Here is a 22,900-nt window from a genome sequence, read left to right as displayed (position 1 = left end):
TTGCCAACATCAGCGAAAATGAACGATCTCTTTAGGGACTATGTCTCCTTTGGCCTCATACCCTGTTTCCCCAAAATTGTTGCCATGGAAACAGTCAGATGTGGAACTAAAGCTGAACGTGCCCACCCTCTGACCCAGAAGTCCTGCTTCGAGACATTTACCCAGTGGACACGTGTTCACCAGAAACCATGCACAGGAGTATGCATTGCAGCACGGTTTGTCTCCAACTGGAAACTCCCCAAATGACTATAAAAAAATGAGTTGTGTCCTATTCATACGACAGGGTTCTAGACAGCAGTGGGAATGCAGGGACCACTGGTACACAGAACCACATGAGTGAGGCTGTCGAAAGCTGCAGACGCAGAAGAGAACACATTTGTGATTCCATAGTCAGGTGTCATGGAGGCAGAGCCAGTCTGCGGTTTTGGGTATTAGGAAGGCAGTCAGCCTTAGGGGAGCAGGGACTGGTGTTTGGGAGGGGCCCCTATCGGGACGACTTCAGAGCTGGTAATAAATGTTTTGTGTCCTGCTCTACGTGTATTCACGTTGTGGAAATTCATCACACTTCCTGAACGCTTGTCTGTGTGCCTTACTGTGTGTACGTTATCAACAAAGTAGTTTACTTAAACTAGAAAGGAATTGCGTGAAGAGGAATGTGTTCAGTGTGGAAGATTTATGAGACCCTGCTAAGCATCAGGCTGTGCAGGGCATGGGATCCAGAGCTGAGACAGTCATGGGTCCTGTTCTTACAGAGCTCAGTCAAGGGGGATGCCTTACATTTGGGAATGATCCAAGTCTGAAGAAAGCAGTTTTCATGGTGAATGGTCATTTGGAGAGAACACAGCTACCTGGGAGTGTTTCCTGCCCATCCGTTTCCACTTCTGGGTGTATATACAATTGGGCTTGTGTGTGTTTTGCTCAGAACTGCCTTGGTTGCAGTCAGGCAGCAGCCTGACTAGAGTTAGCTTAAAGGGGACTTCTTTGAAGGATTTCAACATAACTCGTAGATTGGAAGAGCTGAAACCCAAACTTCAGGAAGGGCAGAGACTACCAGACTAGGGGATCAACCCAGCAGGTCTCTCTCCTCAATTCCAGCCTCAGTCCTCTGTACTTGGAAGCTTCTTTCTCACAGACCAGGCATCCCTGCAGGGTGCTGGCAAGGGGCTTCCCAGCGCACTGGATTACATCCTTAGAAATCAAGGCAGGGAGAGTGAACAGGGGCTCTTTCATACCAGGTTCCAATAAAAATAAAAGAAGGCCTATGTGTGGCCAAGGTTAAGACTGGCTTCCTCCTGTCCCTCAACTGGGGAGAAGAGGGTCATGGAACAAGATGGTGGCTCCCTTGGAGTCCCATGGCTCAACCGGGACAGTGATGATGGATTCTCCAAGAGAGACAGACACACGAGGGATGGGGAGTGGGGGTGGGGGGACATGGGCAAGGCTCCTTATCACCTGTGCATTGCAGTGAGCCATGCCCCAACTTTGCTCATCCTGGTGAGCTATGCCCAGCACAAAGTGACCCCCAGGCAACAGGAGAAATATATCTTCTGTGCTGTTTTCTTGTGTCGGTAACCATTTATTGTGTTCATTTTAGTTTTGTGTATTATGATGTACAGCTGTACATATGCATATATTTGGGTTCATACCCCTAATTTTTAGGGTGTTAAATACTGTCCCATAAAGCACGACTCTGAATACTGCAGGTTCTGTTTAAGCATGAGCTGCCCTTTGCAAGTCTACACAGTGGGTTGCCAGTTTCTTCGGTTGTGGCCCTCCCTTTGTATCAGACAACTATAACTTAGGGGTTTGCCTGAATATTTCTCATAACTGTAGGTGGGAGGAAGAACCCCAGATGTTAGGGAAAGGCAAGGTACTCCTGAGTGATGCTGGGGGCAGGTGTGACTCCTATCTGGGACATAAGTCTTCCCTGACATGGCAAAGGATCACGTGGCGGTGGGGGGGGGGGCGCGCCCAAGTGGGCAGCTTCTTGTTCCTACCTGCCTCTAACCCATTATTGACACCCTCCAGCCCAGAATTTCCCCTCTTGGGGTCTGTTCTGGGGCTATTTCGGGTTTTTGTAAAAGAAAGACACTGGTCTTGTCGGTCTTGTCTTTGGGACAGCGACGGGGCTGCTTTCTGTCAGGATGGTGTTTTCTGGAACCCATTTTCTTTGGACTTATCTTTTGGTCTTGGGGATTTAGGCTCTTTTAATTTTTTGAAGATGAAAGTCCTTTGTTAATGCCCGTGAGCTCTCTCAGCCCTTGGGGTGCTGGGATGTAACGAGGTAGAGGGAGGAAAAGCTGGAATCCTAGGCTCTTGGCTTCCTAAGGAAGCTTTTCTCCGTGGGCATGGGGAGATGTCAACTCTAGACATTTAGTTTAAAACTCAAGTCCTGGGTAATCAACTATATACAGTAACTTGAGAAGAAAGTATAAAGACATATTTTCACCGGAAAAATACATGCAAGCTTCTACCTATTTTAGTGGTAACAATTCAATCGTCTTGAGACTTGAGTTGAAATGGTGCAGATTCCATGCTGTAGAGTGGCTTCCATAGAAAAGGAAAACCTTGAAAAGATGAGATTTGGAATTTGGTTTGGACTTTGAATTATCCACTGCTTATTTGTGTGTGTGTGTGTGTGTGTGTGTGTGTGTGTGTGTGTTTGTGTGTACTTCATGACTGCTCTTTCTTTGATAAAGGGTACAAAATTATTTTCAGAACATGTGACAATGTGGGTTTCAGGGAGAATAGAGTAATATTGTGGCTCCTGCTTCTCATAGTCTCCAATTAATTAATGAAGGAAATCCTCTCAGAAAGCCATACCAAGGAGCCCACAAATGTTTGCAAGAAATTTAGTTCCTCACTTTATCCCTGAGTTGCTTTTTAGAAGAGAAACCTTGTAACCCCGATACCTTAACAGTTAAGATACAGTTTATCTTACATATTAAAAACAGTTGTACCTGCAGCTGTTGCAACAAACCTTGTGTTTGTGATTATGTATCAGTGTTTTCTTTCTTCATTGGGCATGACTCTAATGATTGTACCTGTGTTTATGTCATGCTTATTCAAACATATCTTTATTGTTCGGTCTATTGCACTTTTTATTTTCAAATGTAATCATAAGTGCACTGTGTAAATGCCCACAGCACACATTGCTTCTTCTGCATTGATTGTCATTCTTCTGGCTCATTGTTTTGGAGGACGTGTAACAATGGCAGACTCAAATGGCTCACCTGTGGCTTTCTCCTGTGAGCAAATGGCTTCTGTGATCTTCCCAACAACTCCATGAGAAAGGGCCATTGTTACTATCTCTAGGGAGAGGGGAACACACAGGGATTAAGTAGCTTGGGGAAGGTCACACAGCTGGTAAGTGGCACAGCCAAGATCAAACTCAGGCCACCTGGCTCCAGAGAGTGAAGGTCAAGAGGGTGAGCTTTGGAGTTCAGCCGCTCACCTGGCTTGTGACCTTTGAAAGTTACCTAGCCTCCCTGAGCCTCAGTTTCTTCATCTGTAAAATGGGGATAATCCTGCCTCGTGGGGTTCCATCAGATGCTGGCAAAGAGTGCTCAGTGTGGGGCTCACAGAGTAAGCACTCAGTAAACATGCGCTTTGCACTTCTGGGCTCTTCGGCTGTCCTCAGTTGTGAAGCAGATGTTCCCCAGCCCCTTTCTGTGCTCAGTCTGATTGTGTATCTCCCAGTGGGGCTGTTCTGAAGCTGGGTTCATCCAGCGCTGGGAGCAGGGAACTGAGGTTTGCTGGGGACCCACTATGTTCAAGGCATTGCACTTTGCTCCTGTGCATGATTGCAGGAGCAACCCTCTCTGCTGAAAGTTGAATCATGGCACACCTCAAAGGCTCCTCCTGGCCTTTGGAGGCCTGGCCGTGCTCCGGTGGAGAACAGAGATGGTTGGAACAAGACTTCATCTGTGCTTCACCTCTCCGAGTCCCCTGGAGAAAAACACTTGAGAAGCCATGAATTGTCCCAAGACTGTGCCACCTCCTTCATGGGCAGACCTGGCCTCTTCCACCTCTTTCCTAGCACACTCTTCAAAACCTCTTAGATGCAATGCTTTGGGAGAACAGCTTCCAGGGTAACTAAAGCTGTACATACACAATTCCACTTCTAGGCATGAAACACATGCCCTATGATGTTCATAGCAGCACTGCTTTCAGAGCCCCAATTTGGAAACTCCCTGAATGCCTATGAACTGTAGAATGGATACATGAATTGTGGTCTAATACAACGATGGCCTGTCATACGACAGTGAGGATGAACGAGCATGCACGGTGACGTGGATGAATTACACCAGCACTGCTAAATGAAAGAAGCCAGATACAAAAGAGGGTATAGTGTATGAGGCCCTGCAGGGACTGTTCAAAACCAGGCAAAACTAACCTATAGTTTGAGAAGTCCAGGGAGGGAAATTGGGTGTTCTGTCTCTTAACCCAGAGGAATCTCCATGACTGGGTTTACTTTGGTTTACACACATGCTACATGTATGCAGCAGTGCAGTTAAAAAGTTCTAGCAAGCAAGCAAAGGAACGCCCCTTGCTGAGCTGTTGATGCAGCCACAGAGATGCATGGTGGTTCAGGCCTCTGGTTTGGGCAGGACCTGGGCTTGAATCCCGGGTCTTTGACTCTGAGGAGGTCACTGGACACCTCCTGGGTCTCAGGTGCATGCTCCACCTACCTATGTGGGATTGTACTCACCTCCTCGGGCTGCTCACCTTTTAGGGCTGGCATGAGGGTCGACTGAACTGGAAAGGTGACAGAGGACTGGCCCCGGCCAGTCCCATGGTACACAGTCAGACCCTTTGCCTTGCCTTCCCACCTGGGGTCACCTCCAGAGGCTCACTTGGTTCCCAAGTGGCTGCGCTTTACAGAGACTCCTGCCTTCTCTGTAAATCAAAGCGCGGGGAGCGGGGATTGGTGACGTCCCCATGGCCTTCTTCTCTCTTTCAGTCCCCACCCCCACTCTGCCATTCACTTCTTTTACTGCTGTTAGTCTGCTGCTGTGGCTGTAAACCTTGGCACCTCATTAGAAATATCTGGGGGTGCTTTGAAAAGATATTGATTCCCTTGGTTCAGGAGGGGGTAGGAGTAGCTGTGTGCTGGAGCCCGCTGTGTGCTTCTCTTGCCATCCATGTCCAGTGACCTCACGTTGGTAGCTTGAAATCTGCCAAGATGGCAGTGTTTACACTGTGGAGTCATGACCTGTCCCATAGATTAGTCAGGAGAGAAGGGTTCCTTGTGGGCATGAGGGGCGTGTTGTGACAAGGAGAGCTGTCATCTGGAGGAACCCTGGAACAGTTTCTGGAGAGTCCTTCCCTCCTGCCAGCTCTCCATATATGGCCCAGGATTCTAGCACCTGTGGTTCAAAGGTCGTCTTCCTGAGGTGTCTCCAAAGACAGGGATGCTCCTGTGCCCAGCCAGAGCCCCCAGCCTCAGGGACTTCATCTGCCCCTTCTTCCTGATAGGAAACAGCCTGAGTAGATCATTCTCCCACGCTCCCTGCCCTCACCCTGCTCTCTTTTTGGACTATTGTTAAGGTTTAAACCAGATTGTTTTTAATGGAACAGTGCAGCCGGGGTCTTGGGGCTGCCAGTGCTGTGAACTTCTTCCTCATTGGTGTTCCCATCCTGCTGTCCCACTGGGAACCAGGCAGCCATAACCCAGCCTGAGAGCTGGAGCTTGCTGATCGTATTTCTCCTTTCTTCTGACCAATCTGGTGGCCAAACTGGTTCTGCTCTTTCTCCTTCTCTCTCCAGTTCCCCACCCCCAGACAGGAAGTGGAGATGGGCTTGTATTTCCCAGCAGATGAAAGGTGTCTGGAGGTTCTGCCCACTGGCCCGAGTGTGGTCATCCTGTCCCTTCCAGCACTCTGTGGCTCCCAGTGTCATTCCTGCTCTGTGTTGGTCCAGAGGGGGCATGATCCACAGGAGCCACAGCACTCAACCCAGAAACACCATTCCTGGGCGTTCATCCTGGTGCTTATCATTCATGAAATGGAAATGACATCTTAGTCTAATATTGCTGCCAGAAGAAGGCACAAGGGTGGAGGCCTTTTGCCTTATTTTGTCTTGAAGTCATTTTCAACCCCCACCCCCACTCTGCCATTCACTTCTTTTACTGCTGTTAGTCTACTGCTGTGGCTGTAAACCTTGGCACCTCATTAGAAATATCTGGGGGTGCTTTAAAAAGATATTGATTCCCTTGGTTCAGGAGGGGGTAGGAGTAGCTGTGTGCTGGAGCTCGCTGTGTGCTTCTCTTGCCATCCATGTCCAGCAACCTCACATTGGTATCTTGGAATCTGCCAAGACGGTGGTATTTACACTGTGGAGTCAGCAGGCGCTTCAGATCAGGTCCCAGAGAGCCGGTTGTTAAATGTTTACCAGCCCACACCTGGGCCAGGACATCGATATTTTCTAAAAGTTTCCACAATGATTTTCATGTGCATTCAGGGCTGAGAACCCCTGGTCCTAGAGATGTCCCGTAGTAGGCACAGTAAGGTTTCTGCTTACCAACAATAGCTAACAGTTACCCAGCCCTAGCAGATGTTAAACTATTTGTGTGAATGAGATCATTCAACCCAGACCACAACCCATGAAGGAGGATTATGATCCCCATTTTTTAGATGATGAAATCGGGTTCCATAGAGGTTTTTTGTTACCTTATCTAGGGCCACTCTATTGGCTATTGGCTAAGGCCCGATTCCAACCCAGGCCTGAGCCCCTGGGACCTGAGTCTGGCCAGGACCTCTTGAATGGCTGTGGTTAGTGCTCTACTTTTCCCAGCAGGTTGGACGCAAAATCATGCTCTTGTCGTTCAGGATGACCATGGGGACCGTGGGGTCTGAGCCCGTGACCCTCCAGTCTGCAGTGTGTCAGTGCGGAAGGAGCAGTTGTCACTGGGGTCACTGGCAACAGGAATGCCTCCATCTAGCTTAGGCAAGATGCTTGAACTCAGAGCCTGAGAGTGAAACCCAGACACTAATAAGCTGTCGGTGTTGGTGTGTGTTCTCTTCCTCTTCCAGTGGAACATGACAAGGAATTCTTCCACCCACGCTACCACCATCGAGAGTTCCGGTTTGATCTTTCCAAGATCCCAGAAGGGGAAGCTGTCACAGCAGCCGAATTCCGGATCTACAAGGACTACATCCGGGAACGCTTCGACAATGAGACGTTCCGGATCAGCGTTTATCAGGTGCTCCAGGAGCACTTGGGCAGGTGGGTGCTATACGAGTATCTGGGAGAGGTGCTGAGTTTCCTCTGGGGGCAGAGGAAAAAGGGGGTGATGGCCAGAGGATGGGACAGATTGGTGCAGCCATGTTCCAGGCCCTGTACCAGATTATCCCTTCTAAAGAAGGTGTATGGTGTATGTCACTTTCTTAAAACCATGACCGACAACGAATTCAGGAATAGTAGAAGGCCAGGGAGCCCGAGGATGCATGGTGCCATATGGGTATATATAGGCAGTCTGGATCTGGCTGGGTGCTAAGGGACATAGAAGAAAAGGGGAAGGGGAAGAAACATTTTTGAAGGGCTACCTCTCTCCCATTCCTTACTCTGAAACCCAGTGCACGATGTCAGGCAACCAATTAAGGTGGCCATCTAAAATAAAATGTTAGGGGAAGAAAAAAGCCCAAACCAAAAATAAACAGAGAACTCTTAGCTTCCAAGAATCACTAGGTCAGAAACCAAACGTGTGTGTTGAAAGTCTTTAATTTATCGAGATGCATTAATTTCAAGGTCTTGTGAGAGGTAAGGAGGCTAAGAAAAAGGGCTGGGACATTTAGCAGGTGCATTCTATTCAGACAGTCCGGAGGCGGAAATGACCAAGGTGCTATTACTTAATGCCTGGGTTACTGGACCCCTCAGGCTGTCAGACGTCTACCGTTCACACTGGGCAGGGAAATTAATGGAAGAAAGGTGTTGTGGGCACCTCCTTGTGATGTGCAGGCCTAGCATCTTCAGCTAGAAAGGGGACTTGTTACCATAGACAGGGACAGAAGAACCATCACAGCCACGTTTGCCAAGCACTGCTATTTGGCGGGGGCGGGGGGGTGGTCATCTAAGTACCAAGAAAACAAAACTGTCTTGAGCGTTTCCAGTGTGTTGCACTTGAGATATCTTGTTTCACATTCACAGTAGCCTTCAGAAGTGGTGGCTCATCTGTAAAACGGGGAGAACTAAAGTGGCCCGAAGCCAAAGAATGAGGCCACCCGGAGAGAACGTGGCCACGTTAGGACATGAGCCCAGGTTTGCAAAGCTGGAGCCCACGCTTATGAACGATATTTCTTTCAAAAATTTGTTTTTAGGCTGGGTGTGGTAGCTCACGCCTGTAATCCCAGCACTTTGGAAGGCCAAGGTGGGTGGATCATTTGAGGTCAGGAGTTCAAGACCAGCCTGGCCAACCCCAGTAGAGATGGTGAAACCCCGTCTCTACTAAAAATATAAAAATTAGCCAGGTATAGTGGCACGTGCCTGTAATCCCAGCTACTTGGGAGGCTGAGGTAGGAGAATTGCTTGAACCCAGGAGGAGAAGGTTGCAGTGAGCCGAGATGGTGCCACTGCACTCCAGCCTGGGTGACAGAGCGAGACTCTGTCTCAAAAAAAAAAAAAAAAAAAGTTTTTGAGTGAGCAAGACATGCTCATGGTATAAAATCAAAAGGAAAGAGAAGGAACCACAGTGAAAATGAAGGCTCCCAGCTCCTGCTGAGGCAGCCCCTGCTGCCAGTTACTTGAGTCTCCTGAAATCAGCGAAGGGATCTGTGTTGCTGTTTTCACCTGTGGCACCCCACAGTGCATTCAGCCCTGCCCCTGGCTTTCATCGTTGGATGATGAACCTTGGCAGCCCTTTCCAGTGGTTCACGCGGGGTGCCCTCGTCCTCTGAGTCACCTCACTGTTCCACAGCGTGGGGTGTGCTGTCTTTCATGTGTGCACGCTGGCCCCTCTGTTCTATGATGGACGGTGCCGCAGGGCAGGTACCCTCGCTGACACACCTGTTCATGTCTATCAGTCCGATAAAGTTCTAGAGGTAGAATTGTGGGGTCAGAGAGCCCACACGTGGGTGGCTTTGGTAGACACTGCTGAGCAGCTCTCCTGGGAGGTAACATCGGCATCTACTCCCAGCAGCCAGGGAGCTTCTTTCTTAGGGTGAAACCACAGCCTCTGCGTCCAGGCTGTTATCTGGATTCTCCACTCAGCTCTGGCAGCTCTTGGTCCTTCCTGCTGGCTTCATGGGTACCTGGTCCCATCATGGTCTGAGGTGTCTCTGCTGTCTTGCCTGAGATCCACGGGGTGGATCCTGAGGGCTGCAGGGTTGGGCAGCAGGCCTGAGCACTGTGTTTGGAGCAGGGATGGGCGTTCCAGGCGTCCTCCCTGCCAGGCTGCTGGCAACAAGCAACTTGGGCTGGGGATGCCCATTCTGGTGCTGGGGTCCTGCTCCTGGGGGCTTCTGGGCTGCTGGGTGGCTGAGTCCCCGCTCAGCACAGGTACCTGCTGCATGCCATGCCTGAGGGCATCGACCAGAACGAACTAGACATGAGTCCCTGCCCTCTGGAAGCTCACGTTCCAGCAGAGGAGAGGACATGGCAGGTGGGAGCATTGAGCAGGGAAGGGAGCAGGGTGAGAAGCAGTGGAGGGAAAGACCGAGCCGCTTTCTTTAGGTTTCTACATGTTCTTCCTGTGCCTCCTGCAGCAAAGCCTCCATTCTTCAGACGTTAAATGGTTAAATTAAAAAAATATTATTTATTCATTTTTTTGGACGGGTTGTTTTGTTTTTGAATCTAGAACCAAGATACCCCTATTATGTAGTTCCCCAGCTATTAAGAACATGGATTCAAATCCTGCCACCAGGTACCCGTGTGACCTTGGGAAAGAGTCATCTCTCAGAGCCTCAGTTTTTTCCTTTGTAAAATGGGGATAATAACTGGATCTCCCTTCCAGAGTTGTGCTGTGGATGGAAGGGGGTGACATACTTACAACAGTGTCTCACACACAGGAAGTGCTCAATAAATGGTCACCTGCGTTAGTATCATCGTCATCATGGCAGGAAGTGGAGCAAGACCTCCCTGGGAAGATAAGAGCCCTGGGTGGTGGCTGTGGCACTGCCTTCCTGTGTATGTCCACTGAGCCAGTTCCCCTAATTCTGCAGTCTCCCGGTGGGAACAAAGCCCTGAGCTGGAAAATGCTCTTTGAATCCCGTACACTTCTGCCAGCTCGCCTGTTCAGAGATGGGGCTATTCTTTGCGTGTCCCCAACCTGGGCCTGCACGGCTTCTTCCAGCTGAAGGCCTCCTGCAGATCTCAGCCCAGGGGAGCCCAGACCCTGCCCTGCTGCCCCCGCCGTGTGGCTGCCTCGGTCTCTGTGCCGCCAGCCGTCCAGCTGTGCAGGGCTGGGACATCTGACAAGTTGTGCCTGAGCTCCAGGAAAGCCCCGGGGGTGCCGGGGATTAGCTGGCTTCGGGTCGGCCTCAGCGTCTCTCCCCTTGTGGGAGTCACTTTCCACTGAGTCCTCTTGATCTCTCGGAATCCAGATTAAATTCCGATAATGAGCTGAGCTGGAGGCCTTCCACAGCCCTGTGGCTCTGTTTAAAGCGCGGCCCCAGACAGCTGGAAAGACAAGTTGGATCCGCCCTTGGCGGGCTGTGGAGCGAGTAGGGGCTAAGAGGCAGGTCTGGGGACAGTGGCCTTGGCTCCAGAGGCCTCGCCGGGGCGAGAGGGGGCTGCTAAAGGATCGGAGTCTTATCCTCATTTTCTGAACCCCAGGCCTGAGGCCAGGCCAGCTGGGGCCTGAATTCCAGGAGCTGGACTTGCTACTCTCCCCGTTGGTGCAGACTTTGGTTCCAGGTGAAGGTGAGGATGTTTGGGGTAGGGGTCATGCTGTTTGCCCTATTTCTACTGTGGAACTGGGACCTGGCATCTTCCATCCCAGCCTTCCCCGTCTCTCCCCAAGCATGTCCCAGGCTTGCCCTGCTCCGCAGCACTGCCCCACATGTAGGCGACACACTCTGCTTTGGGAGCTGGCCTATGAGAACCTCCCTGGGAGGCCAAGGCCAGTCAGGGCAGCAGAATCTGCTCCAAGGGAGTCAGCTGCCACCAAGGTCGAGATGATGTCGGCAGCTGGATGAAAATGTCCTCTGGTTCATCTCAGCAACTTCGGCTGCCAGGAGGGTGACCTCAGTGTGGTCTCCAGGGCCAAGATTTGGATCAGCTGCAGTCTGAGTCACTCTGAGGAAGAGGGAGCTGCCCCCTGCCTGTCCCCACCACACAGGATGGATTGGCAGAGGAGGCCTGGGCTCAGCTTCCTGGGTACGTTCAGCCTAGGCAGAGGCTCTTGCCCTCAACCAGACCTGGGATGGGGGCCCTGAGTTTCTGCCTTTCTGACAAGCTCCCTGGGGACGCCCTGATGATTTTGGTCCCTGAACCTGAGAAGGTAGATGGGGCTGGATGTGGTAGGAGGAATGCTGCAGCCCCCTCACAGGACAGCCCTTGGGCAGTGGGCCAGGGCTCCTTGCCCAGTCCTCTCCTGGGGATGCTGGGGTGGCGGCAACTTGTGATGTGCAGATTCATGACTTGGTAGCAAGACTCTGGGTGGGTTTTGCCCTGCCGTTAGCCCCCATGAGCGTGTTTGGGCAGAGAGCCATGGTCACGTTCCAGAGCACGTCTCCACCCTGTGGTTGAGGCTTCTCGTTGCGTGGTGCTTACGGTTTATGACTGTGCTGGACATTTCAGCTTTGTTTCACGCCTTGCAAAGTTTCCTATGAAGACGTATCATCCCCATTTTACAGGTGCAGAGCCTAGCTCAGAGGTGGGAAGTAGCTTGCCCGAGAGCACACAGCTACAAAGTGGCAGAGGTGGGACTCGAACCCAGGCTCTTAGATTCCAGCACTCACCATCTTAGCCATGGCCGTGCCTCAGTGATTCCCATAGTGCTGATTTCCTCACCTGGGGCTCACATGGCTCCATTGTTGAGTCCTGAGTTGGTTTTCAGCCTTGGCTGTGCATTAGAATTACAGAGCCTTTTAAAAGTCCTGATCCGTAGGGGTTGAACTGTCATTGGTGTGCTTTAAAAGCTCCCTGTGTGCTAGGGTATGAACAGATGGGTAAGATCTCTCTGATTTCTCACCCATGAGCTGTCTTACATGCCCAAGAGGAAGGAAATAGTTTTTTTTTTTTTTTAAGAGAGAGAGATGGAGTTGCACTCTGTCGCCCAGGCTGGAGTGCAATGGCACCATCTCAGCTCACTGGAACCTCCACCTCCCAGGTTCAAGTGATTCTCCTGCCTCAGCCTCCCACGTAGCTGGGATTCCAGGTGTGTACCACCACGCCTGGCTAAATTTTTATTTTTAGTAGAGATGGGGTTTCACCATGTTGGCCTTCTCTGACACATTCCATGTTCCCTTCAGCTTGGTGTCTCAGAGAAGACTGTTTTTCTTGCTATAAGACTGAACCCAAAGTATAGTCCAGAACACAATTGTCAGTCTCAATGGCACAGGAAAGGGACTGGCTAAGGGTGAAGAGCCCTTTGGACTCTGGCTCCAGAGGCTTCTGGAAGTTTCCGGGAGCCTCTGGAGCTTCTTGCTGCTCCTGAAGGCTATGTGCCTGTTTCCTCATCTCCTGACTTCAACCTCTTGCCACTACACCTCAGCCCCAGGGCATGAGCTCTGGTTTTGAGCTGCCTTCTCAGGATGTGCCAGTTCGGCTTCCTGAGTAGCCTTTTCAGAAGACAAGCAGGATTCCTTCTGGCTACTGGGAACTTCCAGGATATCCTAGAAGGTCAGAGGAAAGCAGTCCTCACCAAGGAGCCTTGGCATTTTTCCTCGCAGCCCCTTTCTCTGGGCCCCACTCCAGAACCCAGGCTGAAGCTGCCTGAGCGGGAGTGGCTGGCCTTAATGTTTTTGGTTCCACTTGGGGTCCTCTCATGGATCTGCAGGGATCCCTCTGGAAAAAACCACCCAGCTGGGCAGAGACGGCAAACCACTGTGTTCAATCCAGTTAATGCTGGAGACACGGCCAGCATCCCCTATTCAGCATCTGGGGGCCAAATGCCCATTGGCTTCCTGTCCTGTGGTCTGAGGCCATCTGGTGGGCCTTGGTGGCTCTTTTTGATCTCTGTCCCTGTTATTTCTTCCCATAATTCATCCCAAGCCTGGCTTCACAGGGAGCATACAGGTGGTGGCTGGGAATCAACGGCAACAGATTCCGTTCGCTGACTATTTATGGCAGGCAGGGGTGGGGAGGTGCTCAGCAGGTTGCCCACATTTTCCCTGATTCCCCATAGGTGTTATATCATGTGCGGTGAAGCTGAGTGGGTGTCCCCACAAGGTGGTCAGTCCTGCCCTCTTGTAGACCATCTGTGGGAAAGGTCTGCTCCCTTTACGTTTCCATCGATTTAGCCGGGTCCACAATGCGATCTCGGAGCCTCCTTTCTCCCATGACACTTGTCTATTCTGGGAGAAGGGATGTCTGCCTTTGGGAACAGTCATAATGACAAAAGCTAATTGTATGCAACAGGGACTCTTTACTGCTTCCCACAACAACCCTCCATGGAGGCACCCTTATCCCTGCCCAGCCCTCTTTTTTTTTTTTTTTTTTTTTTTTTAGAGATAGACAGGGTCTTACTCTGTTGCTCTGCTGGAGTGCAGTGGAGTGATCACAGCTCGCTGCAGCCTCGACCTCCTGGGTTGGAGTGATTCTCCTACCTGAGCCTCTCAAGTAGCTAGGACCACAGGCACACACCACTGTCTGGCTAGTTTTTACTTTTGTAGAGATGAGGTCTCACTATGTTGTCCAGGCTGATCTCGAACTTGGCCTCAAGTTATTCTCCTGCCTTGGCCTCCCAGAGTGTTGTGATTACAGGCATGAGCCACCGTGTCTGCTCCCACACCCTTTTTCACAGACAAGGAAATGTAGGCACAATTCTGGGTTGGGGATTAAGGATGAGAAGCTTACCTCTTTCCCCAGTCACATATGTTTTTCTTCCTTGGCTGGTGGATACACTTTTTTCTTTCTCCTCATGGCAGTCCAGTCCTGTAAATTGGGAAATGGTGGGGCAATTCGTATTTTCCACACGAGGAAACTGAGGCAGAGACCAGTGACCTGCCCAGCCTGTCCCAGCAGTGTGTAGTGAGGTTTTGCAGATGCCTCTGGAGCTGCCTCTTATTCCATCCCTTGGAAGCTGCATGGACTTGGACAGCATGTGGACCCTTGCTGAGCCAGCGTGGGCTGCACAGTGAAGATCTGAGTGAGATCTGAGTGGGGCCCAGCAGAGACAGTGACGGAGGCTCCACAAGGGCAGGAGTTTCATTCGTTTTGCTCACTGTGGTATTCATTTTTCCTAGAGCCTGGCGCATAATAGGTGCTCATTAAGACACTGAATGCATGAAAGGATGAAAGCATGACCCGGCCTCTCCTTTGAGGATGTGGGCTTCCTGAATTCACACACCGCATGGTCTGGTCCTGTGTGCCCGAGCGCACGCACAGCAGATGCCTGCTGGATGAGCAGGTGCTGGCCACAGTATCTTTGCCCTGGGGCTAGTCCGTCCTAGCAAACACTCCAACATGCTTTCTCTTCCAGAACTGAAACTCGAGAATGCCTTTTTCCTTCAGCATCTGAGCCCAATTTCCAAAAAGTGAAAATTGCTTGTAATTATGATACTTTTTGATCCTATGGATGTTTCCCTGTGATGATTATAATTACGTTATTTAGAGCTGTGTGCCAGTGGGTACCCAAGGGTAGGTCAGTTCTTGTTTGCAAATAGGGGAGACATCAGCATGTGTGCGGCAGCCTGGGGTTCTTTACACTGGAATGCATTTGGGGAGAATAGGCTTTCGTGGAGACAGCTCTCTGGATAACTTGATTTGGCACTTTGATTCCAAAAGCACTTCATGCTTGGCCCTGGGCCTCTGCTTGCCTATAGAAGCTCATTTTTCCAAATGTATTAACATCTGTGTTTCGAATCAGGATCTGTAATCGCTTTAGCCTTTTTGGCAGGAGACAAAGAGAATTAATATTTTTCAATTTGGTCATAAGCAGTCATCTGTAGCTGGGAAGAAAAGTGTCTGCTCAAATATTAACTCTAAGGATGAGGAATACAGGCTTACCAGGAAAATGATGTTTTAAAGGAGACAACCACAATTAATGAAGCTAGTTCAAGTTCAGATTGGAAGTAGGCATGTGGGTAAATACTCAAGGTTCTTCCAAACCCTGCTTCTTCCTTTGTCTTCCTATTGCCACCTCTGTCAGTGCAATATTCTTCTTTTTCCTCAGTAATGCCCATGGCTTTCCATTTTGCCACCCCAAGAAAGGAAGAAGGAAAGCTGACACCTGGCTTTGCATTCCAGCACACAAGCCACCCTTCTCCTCCCGGGACCAAGGCAGGCATTGCTAATGGATCCCAGCACTCCCTTTCCCTGGATCCTTGGTAAAGATCTCTAAATGAGGCAGCCACTGCCAATTGAGTGAAGCTGCCATCAAGTGAAACTGGTTTCAGGTCAGGTTTCTCAGAAGCTGACCCTTAGCTGAGGATTGTGTGGCTGTGAGAGTGAAGGATTAGAAAATGTTTCCAAGAAAGGCCTTTAGAGCATCGGACAGTGGGGAGGTGGGGAGGCCAGGTGAGGGAGCGGTGCTGCTGCAGAGCACCCCGTAGGGTGACTTTGGCTCACTCTTCCTGCTAGAGGTTCTGGAGACAAAGGTGCACCCTCACCCTAGTCCCATCAAGAGAGCTGAAGTGTTTATACCCTGTCATTTGAGGCAGGGTTTCTATTTTCCATCCTCCACAGTAGTGACCTTTGGGGGAGGCTCATTCTCTGGGGTAAGGGCCATCCTGGGCATTGTAGGGCATTCAGTAGCAGCCCTGGCTTCTGCCCACCAGATGCCAGTGACACATCCTCACACTCAGTTGTGAAACCAAAAATGTCAGCAGACATTGTCAGGGTCCCATCTTTAACGGGTCTCTAACTAGGCCCTGGGGAAGAGTTAGGAGACAGTGCAGAATGGCCTTGACTGAGAAGCACAGGGTGGAGGGAGGGATGTCAAGTGCCTCTGGGTGACACAGCCGAAGCTGAACATACTTAAGTGGGAAGTCCTTCGACTGCCCTGTCTTTTTCCCACCTTCCCATTCACCTTGCTCACTGCTACCTACCACCAAACACCAGCTGTGCAGCTCCTCACACACATCTGTCCGGGGTGGTGCTCAAACCCGGCTGTTGTCAGAACCTCCTGGAAATACATTGGAAGAGAAAAATACAGGTTCCCATGTTTAACCCCAACTAGTCAGATGTAGGGCATGGAGTTTTCATCATTAACGTTTGAAAACAAGCTCCCAGGACTGGCTGTGTCCCTTTTGGGGCCCACTGCAAAATGAAAATGTTGGGCCCCTTGTCAAAAATGTATAAAGGATTTCAAGACAGCAACAGCACAGCATGAAACCAAGCTCGGAGTACTTCTGTGTGTTGGGCCCCGTGTGACTGCGTGGGTCACACGCCCATGCAGTCAGCCCTGGCCTTGCCATCTCCCTGGATATAGATGTCTGTTGATATCTGTGTTGATAGATATCTTTATACAGATACCTTTCAGCCCCAGCCTCATTTCCGGCTGTCTCCTGTACACGTAAACATGTGGAAACACAGACAGATCCTTGGAAACACAGACACAGCCCACGGACGCGCAGACACGCCTGGTTTCCCTGTTTTAACACCTTACATCAAATAGGGTACAGTTTTTATAATTAAGGACCCAGCATCTGCATTTTTATTAGTGAAAGTCAGTCATTTATTCTGGATCCCTTTGCTTTTACTTCTTGTCCTTCTGTCCTGTCCAGGACGCCACCTACCCTTCAGTGGCCACATCTCCTGGGACTCCTCCTGCCTGTGTGTTTCTCTGGCTTTGCTTGTTTCTGAAGGTGACAATCACCCGGCGTTTGCTAGGGAGTTGATGCAGAATCCTCTCCCACTAGTGTTCGGTCTATCTCAGCCCCACCTATTTTAAAATTCAACCCGAATCCTTACGCTCTGGCTGTGGCTCGCTGTCCTCTGAGCTTGGGTGACCTGGGTCACAGCCACATGGGGTCCCCAGACGGGAGTCCTTGTAACCCCTGGGCTTTCAGCTATGGTGACCCCAGTGCCTGGCACAGAACACTGCACGTGGCTGTGCTTCTTGAGTGGAAACTAGATTATAAGAGCCTTTTTGGGGTAAGGGTTCTTTGTCTCCTAACTTCCCCAGGGCCTAGGTAGGGGTGCTTTAAAGGTGGCACTTGAGGTATCCTCAAAAGCAGGCTCTTTCCCCTCCGTGCTGTGGGCTTAAGGAGTGGGCTCAGCCTCCTGCTCTGGGGTTGAACCCACAGGTTCCAGAAGTGGGAGAGAGTGGGTGGGGGTGGTTTGGGAGTCAGGTTTGCAAGTGGGATTGAGGGCTGGAACCAGGAGCCTCCCAAGAAACCGGTCATGGTCATTCTCCTTGGAAAGCTTTCTCCAGCTGAGCCCTGCCTCCATCCCTTTCCCTTGGGGGTTCCACGTGCGGGGGCCCACGGTGCAGTAGGAAAAGCATCTCTGAAGCCCTTGTCTCGCTTCTTGACATAAGAGGGATCCTCCAACTTCCCCTGCATCGCTGGTGTTTGAGCCTTTTCTCTGCAGATGCCACCACAGGTTGTCCTGGCAGGGGTCCTTGCCATGCGTGTAAACTGCATTTCTCCTCCAGCCCATGTCTGGCTCCTCAGGCGGTGACTCCTGCCACGTCAGCCTCACCAGCTGTGACCTTGGACAGGGTCTCCACCTCTCCTTGGAGAAATGGACCGGCTGAGCCGCAGACCTCTAGGTTTCCCCTCCCCACACACCTTTCCCTATGCGGAGCTCTGCTGGGAGCTTTCTCTGACCCACTGAGGAGTCGGAGTCAAGGCCCATGGAGAATTCCCCAGCCCCTCACCCTCAGGAGACGGCCCTCACCCTCAGGAGACAGGCCCTCACCCTCAGGAGACGGCCCCTCACCCTCAGGAGATGGCCCCTCACCCTCAGGAGACGGCCCCTCGCCCTCACGAGACGCCCCTCACCCTCAGGAGACAGCCCCTCACCCTCAGGAGACAGGCCCCTCACCCTCAGGAGACGGCCCCTCACCCTCAGGAGACGGCCCCTCACCCTCAGGAGACGGCCCCTCGCCCTCAGGAGACAGCCCCTCACCCTCAGGAGACGGCCCTCACCCTCAGGTGCACCCCTCAGGAGCATAGTCTCCAGGAGGTTCTGACCGGCTTGAGTCCCAGGCCCACAGTGTTCTGTTTTGACGATCTCCAAGCCTGCCTCACTTCCCCGCCCCCTCCAGGTGGTTCCTGGGGTCACCTCTCAGACAAACTACTTGCATTCAAGTCCTTGACTCAGGATCTGCCTCTGGGGTCACTGAAGCATGACAGAGGCCAAGTGTCAACCATACAGGGCAGCTGGGAGGGCTCCCTGGCAAGGGGCAGCTTTGGCACCGGCACAGCTCCTGGGACCCGGTGAGGGTCTACTAAGTGCAAGCCGACGTCCTCAGCCTGCCCCCTTCCTGGACCCCCTGGCTTAAGGATGCTACCATGAGAATAAGTCTTAGACACCCCGCTCTGGCCTTTTCTGGAGGTTCCAACCCAGCCTCTGTTTTTGAGACTCTTGAATTTGGAAATTGCATTACTTGTTTCTGTCTGCAAAGCACTGTCAAGTTTCTCTCCCCTTGTCTCCCTGCTTTGCTGCACTTTTTCTGTCTCTGGCTTTGGAATCTTAAAACAGCCTGTGGTTCTCTTAAAAAAAAAAAAAACAAAAAAAAAAAACAGGTTGGAAAGATGACCCAGCTCGAAGACTGTATTTGTGGTGCTTGTTTATTCCTTGAGTGTGCTGCGTGAAAGGGGCTGAATTTACCTCATTCTATTTTGGTCTGGACCTGGAGGCTGGAGGAAATGCAGCCCCCAGGGGAAGTCTAGAAAGATGAGTCTCCCCATCCTCCATGGCTGCCCGCCCACCTCCACAGTGCCAGACGCAGGGAGCTGCCCATCCGTGTGGGATTTCCCCCAGAGCCGCGTCAGAAGCTCTGCAGTGCCCCCCAGGTTTTTCTGGGGGGACCCCCCAGAGTTCTTGACGTTTCACCAGAGTTCTTGATGTGTTCTGTGGGCCGGAAGCCAGCTTGCGGCTCAGTTCCACTGGGTTTCCGGATGGATCACGCCTGGGTTGAATGGAATGGTAGAGCCTCCAGTTTTCCAGAAACTCTGGGGCTGAAACCCTGGTATCTTAAGCAAAGAGTGACAAGAGTCGGGTCCAAAAGGAAATGTGAGACATACTTTCTTCCCAGCTGTTGCTCTCTGCCTGCCTGAGTCCTCTTGATTTTTTCCTGATGTGGGGAAAGAAGGTGGCTCTGAAGAGGTGACGGGGACAGGAAATGGGGGCACTAAACCGGAAGCCCATGCAACCTGGCAGTTTCTAGCAGGGGGTCAGTTTGAGGTAATTTGACCGCCCCCTGGTTCCACAGCCAGGCCTGTGAAGGTGGAGGGTATGGAGGTGCCCAGGGGCTGACGAGGGTCTCCCTTCAACTAGCATGTGCAGCTGGGTACCCATGGCCTGGGAGTGGGCGCCTAGTGGGGCATAGGGTGGGCTAAGGCCCCAGTGAACTGTGAGTCAGAGCCATTTCTGGAGCTACTGGAATAATCTGAAAAAGTATTTACCATTTCTCTTTTAATAATATAAACGATTGGAAGTGAAACCAGAAAACTTCACTGGCTGTAAGGATGCAGAGGATACCAGCACGTTTGTCCAGTGTGCATCCAAGGCCTGCTTTGTGCTGAGCTGTGTGCTTGGTGCAGAGCACCGGCGCAGAGGCTGCTCCAGGGCTGAACAAAATAGGGCTGGTTCTTGCTGACAGAAAGCTTCAGACCTGGCGAGGAAAGAGGAAAACCCAAAAAGCTATACAAACAAACGGAAACTCCAGCCCAGATGGCGCAGGGGAGAGGACTTGGGCTTGGAGGGTGTCCGACATGGATGCGCCAGTAGGAGGGCATCAGTGGACGCTTCCCTGGGGAGCTCAAGAACGGGCAGGTGTGAGGGAGGTGAAAAGGCAGGGAACAGTGTTGTAGGCAGTGGGAACAGCATGTGTGAAGGGTTGTGGTGGGCTGGAGACTGGCACAGATGAGGACGGCTGGGTGGGAGGTGACTGTGGAGATAGGGGCCAGACCATCCAGGGCCTTACAGGTCGGGTGACCTGGAGTTGATGATAATGCTTCCTCTCTCTCCCCAGTTTCTCGGTTTGGACTGTCAGTACCATAGTCTTCTTTGTCACAGAACACATTCGAGAGCTTTGGCTTTTTATCCTAAGAGCTGCTAAAGGGTTTGAAGCAGGGAAGTGAATTGCTCAGCCCCTGCAGGCTGCTGGGGCAGGGGGAGTGTGGGTGAGAAGCATGGAAGTGGAACCTCCGGGGTTCGCTGGGCGGCAGCTCTCCCTCCACCATCAAACCATCACCGTGCAGGGCTGGCGCTTTGCTGGAACGGGGCTCTGGGCTGGCTCCATTCACTACCTGCATTTCCCTGAGCCTCAGTCTCCCACCTGTGAGAGGGGACAACGGTGCCTGCCTCTCAGGTGCCATAGGGTTCAGTGGGCTCGCTCGGGGCCTTGTTCTGAGATGGTTCCATCTTGAGTTGGGGTCAGCTTGCTGCAGTTGTGATCTTGCTTTAAAAGCCGAGGCAGCTTGAATCCCATGGTGGAAGATTCACACTGACATTGAGGTTTGCTCCAACCAGCTGAGCATATCTTTCCATTTAACTCATTCTCAGAACAATCCTCATGGCTACCTCCATTTTATAAACAAAAGAACCTGATGGGCAGAGGCTGACTTGCTCAGGGTTACTCCACTGAGATTTAATTCCAATTTTCCGCAACCCAGAGCCTGGAGCCCTACAGCCCACATCCCTGAACACCCACTGTGGGACCAGAGGACCCCTCTGGGGATTTCATCACAGAGAGGACTCCGGGCCCCTGACCTCCTGATTGTCTCTGCTGGTGGCTGTGTCTCAAATGAGGGAGAGCCTTCCATTTGTCGCCATGATCCTCCTCCCTCTTGACCCCCTGCCTCTGTGATCCGCACCTAGACACAAGTTTGAACGACTCATTACTGTGCTCCATTGCCGAAGCAGACATTTCTTTGCAGCAGACTTCTCAGAGCCTTTAAAGAGCTAAGGTGCATGACGACATCTCTAAGGAGCAATGTGTCGTGCGGCGCTTCCCAACCTTATTTCACCACAGCGCATTTTGGATTTTTGACCCTCCCATTTTCCTCTCTTAGCTATCCTATTAATAAGTTGCAGTTTTTGAGATCTTGAAAAACTCCAAACCCTTTGTCTTGTGGGTGGAGAAACTGAGGGCTAGAACATAAGGGCCACTGACTCGCTTTCTGACTGTGACAACACTGGCCTCCGGGCGCTGGACGGGCGTCTTCCTGACCTTCCCATGAGTGGCTGGGCGGGTGCTGTCCGCAGTCAGCTGGCCCTGCCCAGAGGGAGACAGACAGCCGTGGGATGGGTGAGAGGGCCGTGGGTGGCCACCTGAGCTCTGTCTGGGGCAGGAGGATATTGTGCCTCTTTGTGTATTTTTCCACCTTACTCCCCAGAGCTTTAATTTTAGTCTTCCTGGATAGGCACCGTCTTCAAGGAAGTGTGTTTTTAAAAAGCCCTGGACCTCCCTGACTTCATCTTCCCGTCTGGGGGATGCCAGGGACTGTTCTATGATTTGGCAGGAAAGTAGGGCATTCCCTGAAGCTGAGGTGGGGGAGCCTGGGGCCCGGGCTGGGTCCTCCCCAGCCTACAGCTCAGGAGGGGCACCCCTTGGACCCGGGAGCTGGCTGCCAGGGTGGGGCCGGCTTCCTCCTGGGCTCCTTTGATCTCCTTCCCAGGCTTCCCTGCAGGCCGGGGTTGCTGCTGGGCTGACTCCAGGTGCGTGGCGGGCTGCAGTTTCCCGGCCTGACACCACAGCCACAAGCCTGTGCTCCCTCCATGACATCATGCTAGCCTGGGAATGCTCTGGCTGTGCTCGCTGGCTCGCTCTCTTGCTCCTTTTCTTCTGAGGAATATCCTTGCGGCCCAGCAACCATTCACAACACACAGGCCTTCAGAATGTCCGGCCTGCAGTTTTCCAAAGAGCAGCAGGGTGAGGCGAGGGTGAGAGTCAGACTAGGGGTCGGGGAGAGTCAGCTGGGTCTTCGAGTGGTAAAACCTGTGATCTCCACCCCTGCTTAGAACTCCTCCCGGCTTTCCAGCCCTCAGTAAGACCTGACCTCCCCCGGCCAGAGGCCCTGCCGGGGACATCATGTACCTGTGCCCTCTCCTCGCTACTTTCTCATCGTGACTTCCATATTCAGTTCTCTCTGCCAGGAACGCTTTTCCCTGCCCTTTTAGCTGTGTTAGCTCTACTCATCCTCTGACCCCCGACAGGAGATGTTTCTGTGGAACGTCCTTCCCGCACACCCTCACACCTCACATCTAGTCCTTTTCTTTTGTCTTGCTCACCCAGAGGACTCTTCCCTCCTTCACACCACTTAATTCGGGTTTGAATGACCCTCTTTTGTGCTACGCACGCCCAGCCTCTGGACCCGGAGCTCCATCTCTGGCTGCCATTGTGTCTCTGGCTCCTAGCAGAGCACCTGTGGAGAGGAGGCGTTTCAGTGTGGATCTCAGGAGAGAAACTGTTCGTTCCTCTAGCTGCTGTAGCAAGTGACCGCCAACTTAGTGGCTTAAGACAACACACATTTATTCTCTTAGAGTTTGGGAGGTCTAAAGTCTGAAATGGGTTTTACTAGGCCCAAATCAGGGGGTCCAGAGGGCTGCATCTTTTCTGGGGGGCCTCGGGGAGGATCTGTTTCCTTGCCTTTTCTGGCTTCTAGGAGACAGAGCCCCCTTTCTT

The 22,900-nt window shown here is 51.8% G+C and overlaps 1 protein-coding gene across 1 annotated transcript in view; it reads left to right on the top strand.

The window, feature by feature from the left end:
• Positions 1-22,900, top strand: part of BMP7 (bone morphogenetic protein 7) — a 75,944-nt gene that overhangs the window by 5,147 nt on the left and 47,897 nt on the right. The window contains exon 2 of the mRNA XM_011978147.1: positions 7,035-7,227. Within this exon, the coding sequence (XP_011833537.1) occupies positions 7,035-7,227 (193 nt within the window). The remainder of the gene's footprint in view (positions 1-7,034; positions 7,228-22,900) is intronic.

The sequence above is a fragment of the Mandrillus leucophaeus genome, unplaced genomic scaffold (assembly GCF_000951045.1).
Source record: "Mandrillus leucophaeus isolate KB7577 unplaced genomic scaffold, Mleu.le_1.0 Scaffold19, whole genome shotgun sequence".
Taxonomy (NCBI): Eukaryota; Metazoa; Chordata; class Mammalia; order Primates; family Cercopithecidae; genus Mandrillus; species Mandrillus leucophaeus.
Note: the sequence above shows the minus strand (reverse complement) of the source record. Positions and strands in the feature narration are given on the sequence as shown.